Below are 12,835 nucleotides of genomic sequence, written 5' to 3' on the forward strand. Positions count from 1 at the left end.
GAAGTACACTTGCATAAAGGGAAATCTCTGGGTAATCTAAGGCCAGTGAATCAGCAGTTCATCTTTTTGCTGTCAGTGTAGCAGCTATAACCACAAGAAAGTGGGCATGGCCAGAGCATCACTGCACTCCAGCTATTCCCAACTGCAAAAACAACCCCTGAGGATCGTGCCAAAAGCTGCTCTAATTCATGCCAGAGACTATCAGCCCTCAGATGGTCTTAGAATCCTAGGGCTGCTAAACTGCAATACAGCCACCATTGCCCTCCTCCTGAGATGCAGCAAGCACAGCTTGGATGCAGCTGAGTGTCTGGGCTTGTACCTTTAAATACGCATTGCTCTTTGATACAAGATTAAGAGGTATAGCTCTTTGTGAATACAACAGAAATAACCAGATTTCTGCCCGAAATCTAAACTTAGTTTCTTACTTTCTTTGAGACATCAAGATGTTTTTATTTAGCTCCTCAAGCTCTTTCATGGCTAGATCCAGCTGTATTGAGGATAATGTCCTTTGGGTTTTCAGCTCTTGCAAATCTGTTTCCTTCTGGGCCATGAGAAGTTTTAAATTCTTTAAGTCCTCATCTTTCTTCAGGAGTACGGTATCCAGCTCCTCCTGTCTGAGCGCACACAAAATATCAGTCAGAGCCAAAAATTAGAGATTTACTCTGCTCCCGTTTTTAGAAAAATGAAAATTAAACAGTGATAAATTGAACCAACGAACCAAACAAACAAAAAATAGCATTAGATTCCAGCTGCTCCTACTCAGGTGCACAATGGGGGGCAGACAACACATGGAGCTTTCTCCCCCAGGGCGCACTCCCAAAGAATATCTCCAGCCACTGCCGCTACTGAAACAGCTCTACTTTCCAAAATGCAGACTTTTCAATACCATATTATTTATAGGCAGGGTTGGTAGCACTACCTATTATTAAGGTTGCCCAACACTTCCCATTATAAGAACCTGTTTTCACTTGCTTATAACTTTGCCAAACAAACTGTTTGGGCTCAAATTTTCCATGTTGGGTATTCTGCCTTAGGTTGAATTTTTTTTTTTTTTGAAAAATTTCAGCCAAAATAGTTCAGCTATTTCTGAGAACAAGGCGAGGGGAAAATACGCTTGGGAGCACGGACTTTAGCAGGATTGGCCTTTTTGTCAAAAATGTGCATTTTGCCTTCCTCATAAAATCTACCCAAATTATAAACTTTTGAAATTTGCAGTTCACAATGCTCAGTAGAGACTTGTTAAAACTTTGCAGCTTCAGTCCCTGAATATTCTGCCCATACTAAACAGGCTAATACCCAGGACAAAACTCCCCTTCATTGCACAACCCTGATTCATCCCCAGAGTAGGTACATCCTGTGCACAGAAAAAGGACAAAATGTGGAAAAAAATACGTCTTTAAGGTACCACCAGATTCCTTGTTGTTTTTGTAGATACAGACTAACACGGCTACCCCCTGATACTTGACACCATGCAAGGCACTAAATTTAGCCATATGGAGTGGAAATCCATCCACTCTATGTATCCGAAGAAGTGAGGTTTTTACCCATGAAAGCTTATGCCCAAATAAATCTGTTAGTCTTTAAGGTGCCACCAGACTCCTTGTTGTTTTTGTAGATACAGACTAACACGGCTACCCCCTGATACTTGAAAAAAATACAGTAACTCCTCACTTAACGTTGTAGTTATGTTCTTGAAAAATGCAACTTAAATGAAACGATGTTAAGCAAATCCGATTTCCCCATAAGAATGAATGTAAGGGGAGAGGGGGCGGGTTAGGTTCCAGGGAAATTTTTTTCACCAGACAAAAAACTATATTATATATCGTGACAAGACGGCCGATGTAGTATGGTGAGTCCTGCGCTTTTCTTGGTGGGGGGATAAGATGCCACCCCTTGCCCCTGTTCTTGGGGCACCGAGGGCCCCACTAGTGGCCTGGGAAGGTGGTAAAGGAGGGAAGTGGGGGAGGGTCTGGGTTTGCTCCTTACTCTGAGCCCCAGCCCCTCTCAACCCCTGCGGGTTCTTACCCTCTTTCCCCTTGGGTGGGGTACCTTCGGTCCTTAAACGCTGGGGGAGGGAGTCTCCCTCCTCTGCTGGGGCAGGGTCTCCCTTACTCCGGTTTTCTGATCTTCCAAGTCTCACAGCACACCTCCAAGCTCCAGTCCTCTCTCCTGCCTCCTTCTCTCCTGACTGCCTGAAGCAGGGGGTTTTCTTAGGTTGCTAACCGGGCCTTAATTGACTACAGGCTCTCCAATTAACCTGTAGCAACCCTCCCTAGTCTACAGGGAACCACGCCTTAATTAGCCTAGGGCTTATATACTTCCCCTCGACCACTGCTCCCTGGTCCTCCTGTATCACAATATATATAAGTTTTAACAACAGTATAAGTTTTAAACAAACAATTTAATATTGTACACAGCAATGATGATTGTGAAGCTTGGTTGAGATGGTGAAGTTAGAGGGTGGAAGAGGGTGGGATATTTCCCAGGGAATGCCTTACTGCTAAATGATGAACTAGCACTCGGCTGAGCCCTCAATGGTTAACACGTTGTTAATGTAGCCTCACACTCTACAAGGCAGCATGAATGGAGGGAGGGGAAACAGCATGGCAGACAGAGACATGTGTGTGTGTGTGTGTGTGTGTGTGTGTGTGTGTGTGTGTGTGTGTAAGAGGGAGAGAGAGAGAGATGCACATTGCCCCTTTAAGTAGGCTGACCCCCCCGCCCCCAAGCACATTGCCTTTAAAAAAATCAGGAAGTTGAGACAGCAGCTGCGGCCAGCAAGCTCTCTCCGGCCTGAGCCCTGTCCTGTCACCACCTTGCTCTATATGGAGAAGAGGTAAGCAGGGGGCAGGAGTAGGGGGGAGGGGGACGCCCTGACATTAGTCCCCCTCTTCCCCCCTCCCCTGCACAGCAAGCAGGAGGATCCCGGGAGCAGCTCCAAGGCAAAGGGCAGGAGCAGCAATTGGTAGCCTGCTGGGCAGCTGCTGCACAGGGAACTTAGGAGAGTAGGGAGCTGATGGGGGGCTTCCGGTCCACCTTGGTTCCAAGCCCCCCGCAGCTAGCTGCAACGGGTTGCTCTTCCTGCAAGCTGTAGACAAAGCAGGCAGCTGCCAAACAACGTTATAAGAGAGCATTGCACAACTTTAAACGAGCATGTTCCCTAATTGGTGAGCAACGTAACAATGAAACAACGTTAACCAGGATGACTTTAAGTGAGGAGTTACTGTAGTACGTGATCATGTAATTAAAGATTGTATCATAATGTATATGCACAATGGGTCTGATTAAGGTTGACCAGGCAACCTTAATTCTGGTATTTCTTAACTTTTGGATTCCTGATTTTGAAATCTTATTATTAATATTGTTTTAACACAGCTTGTGTGCAATATTTTAAAATAAGTTGACAAAACTGCTGTTATTGTTGCTTAAATTGTTAACTCAGGGTTCAGGGTTTTTTGTCCTTTTTGATACAGTACATACAATTCATAAAGTTATTTTGGTATATCCACATGCATGGAATCAGTCCTTACTGTTTTCTTGACACTAGTTTGGTCTCCTAAGCTGTAGTCTCAGTGAGTGTTATTAACCAATACCATACAGTAGAATCTTGTTATTTTTCACTCCGTTAATCTACAAGGCCAATAATTCTCATACAAGAAGTGTGTTCTCATCCCACTTCTCTGCAAAGATTTAACTGCATACACAATAGAAGCATGGAGGGCAAAGTCACCTTTGTGCAGTGGGCCAGCACGAGGCCTGTCTGTCACTTAAGTCCCCAGTAAACCCCTATTTTTGCATAAATTAGATGCTATGGTGATGGTGTTACAGACCTGATTGAGTTCCCCTAGTGGACAGTCACCAGTCTGTTGTAATTAATCCCAACCTTTGGATCCCATGTTTCCAAGCCAGTGGGTCTGGCCAGCATCTAGTCACAGTTTCTAGCTCTAAGGTGCACTCCTGAATGCAAACTCCCTGTCTGCCACCCTTTTCTGAGATGTGGGACTCCAGGGTCCAACTGCCCTAGGCCCTAAAGCCAGCACTCTGACCTCCCAGTTGCTTATGCATGCTTCCACCAGAGTTCCATCTCTGTGAGCAATCTGGTTTATCATTTAGCTCCTTGGGGACCATGTGGCAGGCAAGGCAAGGAACACAGGCTTTGCACAAGGGCTTCTAAAACCATAGTAACATTGACTCTTAAAGCATACAAGAGTTACAAATCTTTGGGCAAAACAACAAATGCCTTTACACACTCCACACTGTGTCTATGCTCAGCCCTTCTTCTGAGCCATTGGGCCCACTCTGTGTTCGGGTGGGTAGGTCCTTCCTGCCTCTCCTTCTATTGCTGGCAATGGTCAGACTGTGAAGGAGAGGGAGACTGGAACTGATCCTGCCTTTAAATAAGGTTCTTGTCCCCTTTGCCATGTGACCAACTGGTCAGCTTAAGACCCTAGTCAGGTGTCTTGCCAGGAAGTTCCAGCCACCCTACCCCCAGTCCAAACTGGGTTTCTTTCAGTCTGACCAGTCTCTGTAGCAAACCATTGTCCTAGGATGGATCCTTGTGATTAGAAAGAAAATCATTGTTGATCACTCTTGTGTTAGTCTATTCAAAGAGGTGTCAAGCATTACAATAAGCTACTTTGGGCTGTCCTTGACATCTCTAGACACTGTTGCCAACTCTTGTGATTTTAGCACATCTTGCATGTTTTTCTTAAAGCCCCAGCTCCTGGAATAAAGACATTTCATAAGAATCTCGGTTTTATTCGGGAAAAACAGAAAACAAAACAAGACCAAAAAAATTGTAAATTTCTAGTCCTCACAATTGCTGAGAAAAGTTGCTTGAAAATGCGAACCTAGTGCACCCTAAAGGCTCAGAAACCACTATGTGAAGAACTCAACATTTATTATTTGTTTTTAAATCTCACTGTTTCTGGAGGTTTGAATCATGATTTTTGAATGCCTGAGGTTGGCAAAACTAGATATCACAAGTTTCTTAGGGCAGGGAATTTCTTTTATTGAGCTATAAAATGCCACACCTGCCTTATTTCTCTCTTTAAATAAGAAAAACAACTTTCCATCAGAACTCTGTATTCGGTGCAGAAGCCAACAAACCTGCTCTGGGATCTGATTTCCACTTGAGAATTCTTGTGTCCGCTGATTTCAGTTCTCATCTTGCCACAACTGCTCACTTCTAGTTGTTCCTGAGGTGCAGGCATCTCCTTCTTTTCATATATGCCAGAAATGGCAGCCATCTCATCTTTTAAATGGTGAGCCTCAGATGACAGATCAATCTACATGGTAAAAGATGGAAGAAATGGCCACTTGTAACTTCCAGGGTATAATCATTGTTTTGCCAGCTCAAAAACTGGTTATGTTGTAATCAATCTCCTCCCCCAGGTTTCCTATTTCAGACCTGACCCTGCAATAACAATGTTCCCATTGACTTCAGTAGTGTACAGAGATGAAAGTAAGCCGATTTGGTCTGGTGCGGTGTACCGGCAAGAGCCAGTATGCCGTGCCGGACTGGACCGGCTTCCGCGGTGGTGATTTAAAGGGCCCAGGGCTCCAGTCACTGCGGGGAGCCCCGGGCCCTTTAAAGTGCCGCCGGAGCTCCAGCAGCCAGGCTCGGGCGGGGATTTAAAGGGCCCGGTACTCCGGCCGCTGCGGGGAGCCCCGGGCCCTTTAAAGCGCCGCCGAAGCTCCAGCAGCCGGGCTTCGGTGGGGATTTAAAGGGCCTGGTGCTCCGGCCACTGCGGGGATCCCCGGGCCCTTTAAAGCACCCCTGAGCCCCGGGGCTCCCAGCTGCCTCTCTGCAGCTGGTAGCTCCGGGTTGATTTAAAGGCCCTGGGGCTCCCAGCCACAGACGGAGCCCCAGGGCCTTTAAATCTTGAAAGCCCCCGCCTCTTCTGGTTGAGGCCACGCCCCCGCTCAGGACTCCAGCGTACCGGTAAGTCCTTTAAGTTACTTTCACCCCTGGTAGTGTAGGATAAGGCTTGCCTTCCTTTTGCCCCATGTTAAAATCCTATAATTTTGTTTTGTCTTTGTCATTTAGGCCCACATTTGTAAAAGCATGTACACAACTTTACAAAACTGGGACATATTCATTTGCATATTGAATTTGTAAGGGGTTAAAACAGCCCTGGGAGAGGGCTGCTCTGGGGAGCCAATAGGGTAGGCTGATTGGGGAAGCAGCCACAGCTGGAGCCACTCCCCAATCAGGCCACAGTTGGCCCTATAAAAGGCTGTGGGCCAGGAGCACAGAGAGTCTCTCCCTAGCTGTGGAGAGAGATGGCCCTGGCTGCTTGGGAGCACAGCAGAGTACCTAGAGTAGAGCAGCTGGAGAAAGGCCAGAGGAGCTGGGGAGCTCTGGCCTGGAAAACCCCTAGGCTGCAGGCCTTGCTAAAGGCTGGAAAGGGTACTGGGGTTGCAGAGGTGCAGCCCAGGGTAGGCAAAGGCAGCAGGTCCAAAACCCCTTGCCGATGATGAGTGGTTGATAGACTGCTGTCTGCCCCAGTGAGCGGGGGCTAGATGGTGACTGGCAGTAGCCACTGAGGCAAGGTTGGGGTAGAGGGTTGGGAGTTCCCCTGGGTGGGGAGACCCAGAGAGTGGGGGTACTGCCAGCAGGCAGCACCCAAGGTAAAGGGGCACCAGAGTCTGTGAGGGAGACGGGGGCCAGCGGCAAGCGGGACATCAGCCAGCAGAGGGCACTCCGGAGCTGGAGAGCTAATTCCCGAGACAACCAGCAGGAGGTGCCGCGCCGGTGTGTCGTCACATCGCTACAGTCCCCCAGGGCCGGCTTTAGGCCAATTCGCTGATTCCCCGGAATCGGGCCCCGCGCCTTAGGCGCCTTTTTAATTTTTTTTACTCACCCTGGTGGGCGGCGGCGGTCCGCTCCAGGGTCTTCGGCGGCTCCTCTCCCCTGGCCAGAGCGCCAGCCGGAGCGCAGCAAGCCCCGCGGCCCTGCTCTCCCGGCTGGAGCTCCGGCCAGAACACGACAGCCCCGCGGCTTCGCAACCCTGGCCGGAGCGCCGCAGCCCCGTGACCCCGCCGGAGCGCGACAGCCCTGCAGCCCCGCAGCCCTGCTCTCCCAGATGGAGCTCCAGCCGAAGCGCAGCAGCCCCGTGGTCCCGCGACCCCGGCCGGAGCGCTGCAAGCCCCGCGGCCCTGCTCTCCTGGCTGGAGCTCCGGCCGGAGCGCAGCAGCCCCGTGGTCCCGCAACCCCGGCCGGAGCACGGCTGCCCCACGGCCCCGCAACCCCAGCCGGAGCGCGGCAAGATCCGCTAACCCCTCCCCCGGCCAGCAATCCAAAGTTCCACCGAAGACTGGGAGCGCCGCCCAGTGAGTACAAGCCCCAGGAATTGGGCTCCGCACTTGCTAAAGCCGGCCCTGCAGTCCCCTGCTCTGTTTTACCCACATTCTGCCATATATTTCATGTTATAGCAGTCTCAGATAATGACCCAGCATATGCTGTTCATTTTTAGAACACTGTCACTGCAGATTTCACAAAACGCAAAGAAGGTACCAATGTGAGATTTCTAAAGATAGCTACAGCACTCGACCCAGGATTTAAGAATCTGAAATGCCTTCCAAAATCTGAGACGGACGAGGTGTGCAGCATGCTTTCTGAAGTCTTAAAAGAGCAACACTCCAATGCAGAAACTACAGAACCCGAACCACCAAAAAGGAAAATCAACCTTCTACTGATGGCATCTGACTCAGATACTGAAAATGAACATGTGTCGGTCCACATTGCTTTGGATGGTTTTCGAGCAGAACCCATCATCAACATGGAAATATGTTCCTGGAATGGTGGTTGAAGCATGTGCATCTGACACGTAAATATCTTGCAACGCCGGCTACAACAGCGCCATGAGAACACCTGTTCTCACTTTTAGGTAACATTGTAAACACAAAGCGGGCAGCATTATCTCCTGCAAATGTAAACAAACGTGTTTGTCTGAGCGATTGGCAGAAGAAAAAGTAGGACTGAGTGGACTTGCAGGCTCTACAATTTTACATTGTTTTATTTTTGAATGCAGTATTTTTGTACATAATTCTACGTTTGTACGTTCAACTTTCATGATAAAGAGATTGCTCTACAGTACTTGTATTAGGTGAATTGTAAAATACTATTTATTTTGTCTCTTTATAGTGAAAAACACTTGAAATCAAAAATAAATATAAAGTGAGCACTGTACACTTTATATTCTGTGTTGTAATTGAAATCAATATATTTGAAAATGTAGAAAACATCCAAAAAATTTAAATAAATGGTATTCTATTATTGTTTAACAGTGCAATTAATCACGCGATTAATTACGATAAATTTTTTTAATTGCTAGACAGCCCTACTAACAACCTGACCCTGGCACTGCTAGGAAACTTGGAACTTTGTGATGAACCTGAATGTTGATGTAGAGTGTAGAATCGCCCAAGGCAGAGAGAAAGCTGCCAAAGTACAGTAAGTAGCTTTTAATATAATTGCAACTCTTCCCTTCTCAAATGCTCAATCTGATTGACCAATTACAGTGGTTAATTCTCTGAGAAACAACCTATCATTAACTGTACTTTGTTCTAGTCTCACTGGTCCTTTCATGGCAGCCTCTGGTGAAAGAACTGTTATGTGAGATCTCATTCTCTACAATAAAATATTTTTGATTGTTTGCAATAAATAGGAATGGGTTCATAAGGAGAATAATGAATTCATTGCCAGTCCTTTACTAAACACTTATTGACTGTCAAGATACATTAAGCACCCATACTTTATACTGGGCCCTGAGCTTATTCTTAGCTAGCATATATTAGTGTGTTAAGAAACCACTACTCAGTACATTAATGTTAAGTGAAAAATGGTTTCAGTAACCATGAATCAATTGCACAGTGCGTTATTTTGCTATAAATATGACATTTTATCATTATAAATATCTTCCATAGGAGGTGAATGTGATCACATTGACTACATAATCAATCAGCACTGACAAAGGAGAACAAAGCCCTGTATTTTACATAACTACACTCCATGCTCCCTTGCTACTCTTGTATGTTATTCTCCCCCTTACATTCTAGAAAGACTACTGGAGTGAAATCCTGGTCCCATTGAAGTCAATGAGACTTTTTTCCGTCAACTTTAATGGGATCAGGATTTCACCACAAGAGTGCTTAATGGAATATGTGCAATCTCATCTATTTCTCTGCTTTCCTCTAACCTTCTTGATATATGGGGCTAATCAATGTATCGATACAGTTTTCAGCATCTAAAGTGATTGCCATTAAAGAGTCAACATCCAAATTCAATTTCCTTCCCCAGGCATGCCATCTCTACAAGCTGCAAGGAGTAGGGTGGGAGGTTGGGACAATGGAGAATCCGCTACAGTGGCTCTCTTAGGGTGATCCTCCTGTGTCATGCTAAGTGGACTTCAGAAAATCTTTGCTCTGGTGGAAAAGTGCAAAGCTGTCCACATGCAGCCCAGGCTCTGGCCTGTAAAAAGCTGGTGGCAAAAGTAACTGTAAAGACGATAATGTAGGAAGTGTGCTCATCCTCTCTCAATAACTTTTGTATCCCATTTTCTTAGTTTTACAAGTCCCCAAAGGAGATTCTACTCTGTTACACTAGTGTAAATCCACAGTCTGTATTTTTTCAAAGAAAGTTGACAAGAACTATGTACAGTATTATAGGTGTGTTCTTGGATTTACAGTTGCTGTACAAAACACTTGTCAGCACAGTGTAAATTGGTACTGTGAAACACGTGGGGCCTGCTCTGTAATAATTTATGAATATAGTATGTGATGGGGTTATTGAAAGGTTCACTGTATGGATATAGTGAGTTAATTCACAGCAGGATTGTCAGGAAATGGAGACAGGAAGTAGGACAATAACCCGGATAACAGCCTCTCAGCAAACACCTAGGATTTAGTGTTGCTACTCACAGCTCTTGTTGAGCTGCCCAAACCAGTTTAACTAGGCTCAGATAACAGAGGAGACTTGATTTAAAGTCTCACTCTCAGAGAAGAGGAAATGAAGGGGAACCCAGACTTCAGAGGATGGGTTATCTGGGAACTTAGATGTGTCTATTGCCTACTAGGGATGGTAAGCCTGCTAGGTAAGAGAGAGATGAGTGTAGACCTCGGTTGTTTTAAAAACCTTTTCTCCTGTGTTATGCTTTGGATGGGGTGTACTCTCCACACTGGCCCTGAAAGGTAAATTAGGCCCAGTTAACTGCCAAGCTGCATGTGGAGGAGGAGCCAGGGAGCAGGGATTGATTAATTAGACTTGAGGCTCAGCTAGGCAGGAACAGATGGGGCTTATATAACCCAGGAAGCTGGTAACAGAAGGGGGCTGCAGGAAGGTAGGCTGTAGGCACTCCCTGGGAGGAGGGAAGTGTGTTGGGACTATGGAGGGTAGTCCACAGTTGCTCCCTGGGAGGACGGAGTTGGGAGGCTGGCAAACCCAAAGGGAGAGGAGTGGGGAAGTCAGGAAGGTAGGAGGGTGCTCAGGGGAATAGCAGCAAGGAATAGCAATGCAAGTCTTGGCTGCTATCCGGAGGGCCCCGGTGCTGGAACCCAGAGTAGAGGGTTGCCCCAGGTTCCCCTACCAGCCACTGGGGATGTGGCACAGACCAGGCAGAGGACAGTTGACTGCCTGGGATGATTTGTCCTGGAAAGACTTTGATATACCAGAAGGGGGGAACACGTATGGTGACCCAGCCGGAGAGTCAAGTCATGAAGAGGAGGCTGCAGTTCCTGGAGGGAGAGGGGTCCACAGGACAAGAGGATGACAGATGAAGACACCACCAGAGGCGGGTGCAACACCTGGCAGAGCTAATCCCCAGGATGGCCAGGAGGAGGCATCCACTAGTGGTGAGCGTACCCTGTGGCATTCCCACTGTTAAAATTAAACAATACTTTGCTTTAAGAAGGCTATTTTGCCATTGTATTCTCTAGTGGTCACAGAATCCCAAAGGGAGGACCTGCAGGTACCAGAACCCAGGTAGACCTGTTGGGATAAGTACTCTTAATCCATAGGGAGCTGTAGCCTGACATATGGTCAAAGAGAGGGAGAATTGTGTGACTTCACTCCAGGGAGGTAAAGATCAAGGCCTCATGCTGGTGGGGAACACCTTCAGAGAGACCAGAGAAGGGGTCAGAGGTTCAGCCAGCCCTTTAACCATGACATGGTACTATAACCTTCCTGGTTATAGTATACACATCCCAAAAGACAAGTGGCCCTTTTGCAATCACATTGCATTGTCAACAGTAGTTAATCCACAATTAGCCTGTCTCTCTCTTCATATGCTGCATTCTAAGTAATGCTCCCTTAATTTATATCTAAGTTTGGATTTTTTCCCCTCCAAGATGTCTCTTTTTCACTTGTTTATACTAATATTTGATCTCACTTTGACCCAAATATTATCCAGATCTAGCCATATTTGTAAATACCTGTCACATTTACAGTATCTTTCATCCAAGGATCTCAAAGGTTTTTTTAAAGTATTATTTAACGAAGCCTCACAACACCCCCAGCTGGAAAAGATAAAGAGTGTTATTACCATTTAATAGAGCAGCAAACTGATAGATCAGGGGTGGGATTTACAAAGTCCAAGAGATTTAGGCACCCAATTTCCACTAGAAAAAAAATAATGGAAGTTGAGCACCTAAATCCCAGCCTAAATGACTTGCTTAAGGTTGCACAGCAACCATGACAGTATCAGAGCTGGGGAAAGAACTCATGTCCTGACTCCCGGCTCACCATACTAAGCCTTGCAATACATTGTATATTTATTATAGCTTCCAGTCTCCCACACATTTGATCAATGTCAGATTAAACTCCTCTTTGCGATTGTTAATGAAACCTGTTCATGACATCTGAACATGATACTGACACCTGAAGTTTTACTGAGTTTATTTCTTTAATCATTCATGAAAAGCTGGATATAATAATAAGCTTTGTAACAGAGAAAAATATATAATGATTACTGGTGTGACAAAGGAAAGAGTAGGAAAATCTTTAGTCAATATTCCCTGGGAAAAAGCATTAAAAATAAATATTATCTTCACAGATGGAATACACTGAGTAGCTGACATAGCTTGTTGACAAGTAATTATTTAAAAAATGGTAAAGAACTATTCCCTCAGTTTATTGAAGCACTGTCTTCTTCTTGGATATGTTCTCTAATCAATGACAAACTGAGAAATGCAATACAAGTTAATTAAAACTATTAGCTAAATAGCAGAGACTCACATTCAAAATATGGTTCTTATCTTGCTGTGACAGGCTTTGTGTCCTAGCAAATCCTTTTGCACATAACAGTGGACAAAATTTGTTTAGAAATCTAATTATATCAGCCCTGATTCCAATGAGGCAGAAGAAGCCACAACAATAAATCATGTCAGTGTACGGAATGTGCCTTTCCAGTATTCAGCATCTAGAATGGTGGGCAGAGAAGCAGTGGATCATGTCAATACAAAGTATTCCTAATGCACAAAAAGCTGGAATCTACACACTTGACAGGAAGGGTCTGTTATTTGCATTGATACTGAAGCAGTTGAAGTATCGAAATGAGACCAAACCATTTTTCTTTAATATCAAACCATCTTTAATGCAGCCAGAATTCTTACTATATAAGTGCCTGTATACCCTAGAGCTGGCTATAGACTTCAATTCATTAACTTGATTTCCCTTTTCCACTTCCTTATATTGCCTCTTCTAGGCACATGCTGGCTAGATAGTAGGGGAGGAAAACACATAGTAAGTAATATTCCTCACACTCTTATGTACCTCCATATCATTCTGCAGTACATTGCTTTCTGGGATATGCTGAAGGTGAGAGCTATATTTGTC

General features: G+C 45.7%; 1 protein-coding gene across 9 annotated transcripts in view; it reads right to left on the reverse strand.

Annotated features, from left to right (window-relative positions):
- The window catches only part of LMNTD1 (lamin tail domain containing 1), a 339,143-nt gene that overhangs the window by 275,653 nt on the left and 50,655 nt on the right, over positions 1-12,835 (reverse strand). For all 9 annotated transcript variants that reach the window (XR_010592973.1, XR_010592970.1, XM_042848562.2 and 6 more), the window contains 2 exons: positions 5,110-5,288; positions 426-614 (listed from right to left, as the gene is read on the reverse strand). Coding sequence is in view for 7 of the 9 variants with exons in the window: in XM_042848562.2 (XP_042704496.2) it covers positions 426-614; positions 5,110-5,288 (368 nt within the window). In the remaining 2 variants the exon portion in view is untranslated. The remainder of the gene's footprint in view (positions 1-425; positions 615-5,109; positions 5,289-12,835) is intronic.

This window comes from Chrysemys picta, chromosome 1 (genome assembly GCF_011386835.1).
Source record: "Chrysemys picta bellii isolate R12L10 chromosome 1, ASM1138683v2, whole genome shotgun sequence".
Classification (NCBI taxonomy): Eukaryota; Metazoa; Chordata; order Testudines; family Emydidae; genus Chrysemys; species Chrysemys picta.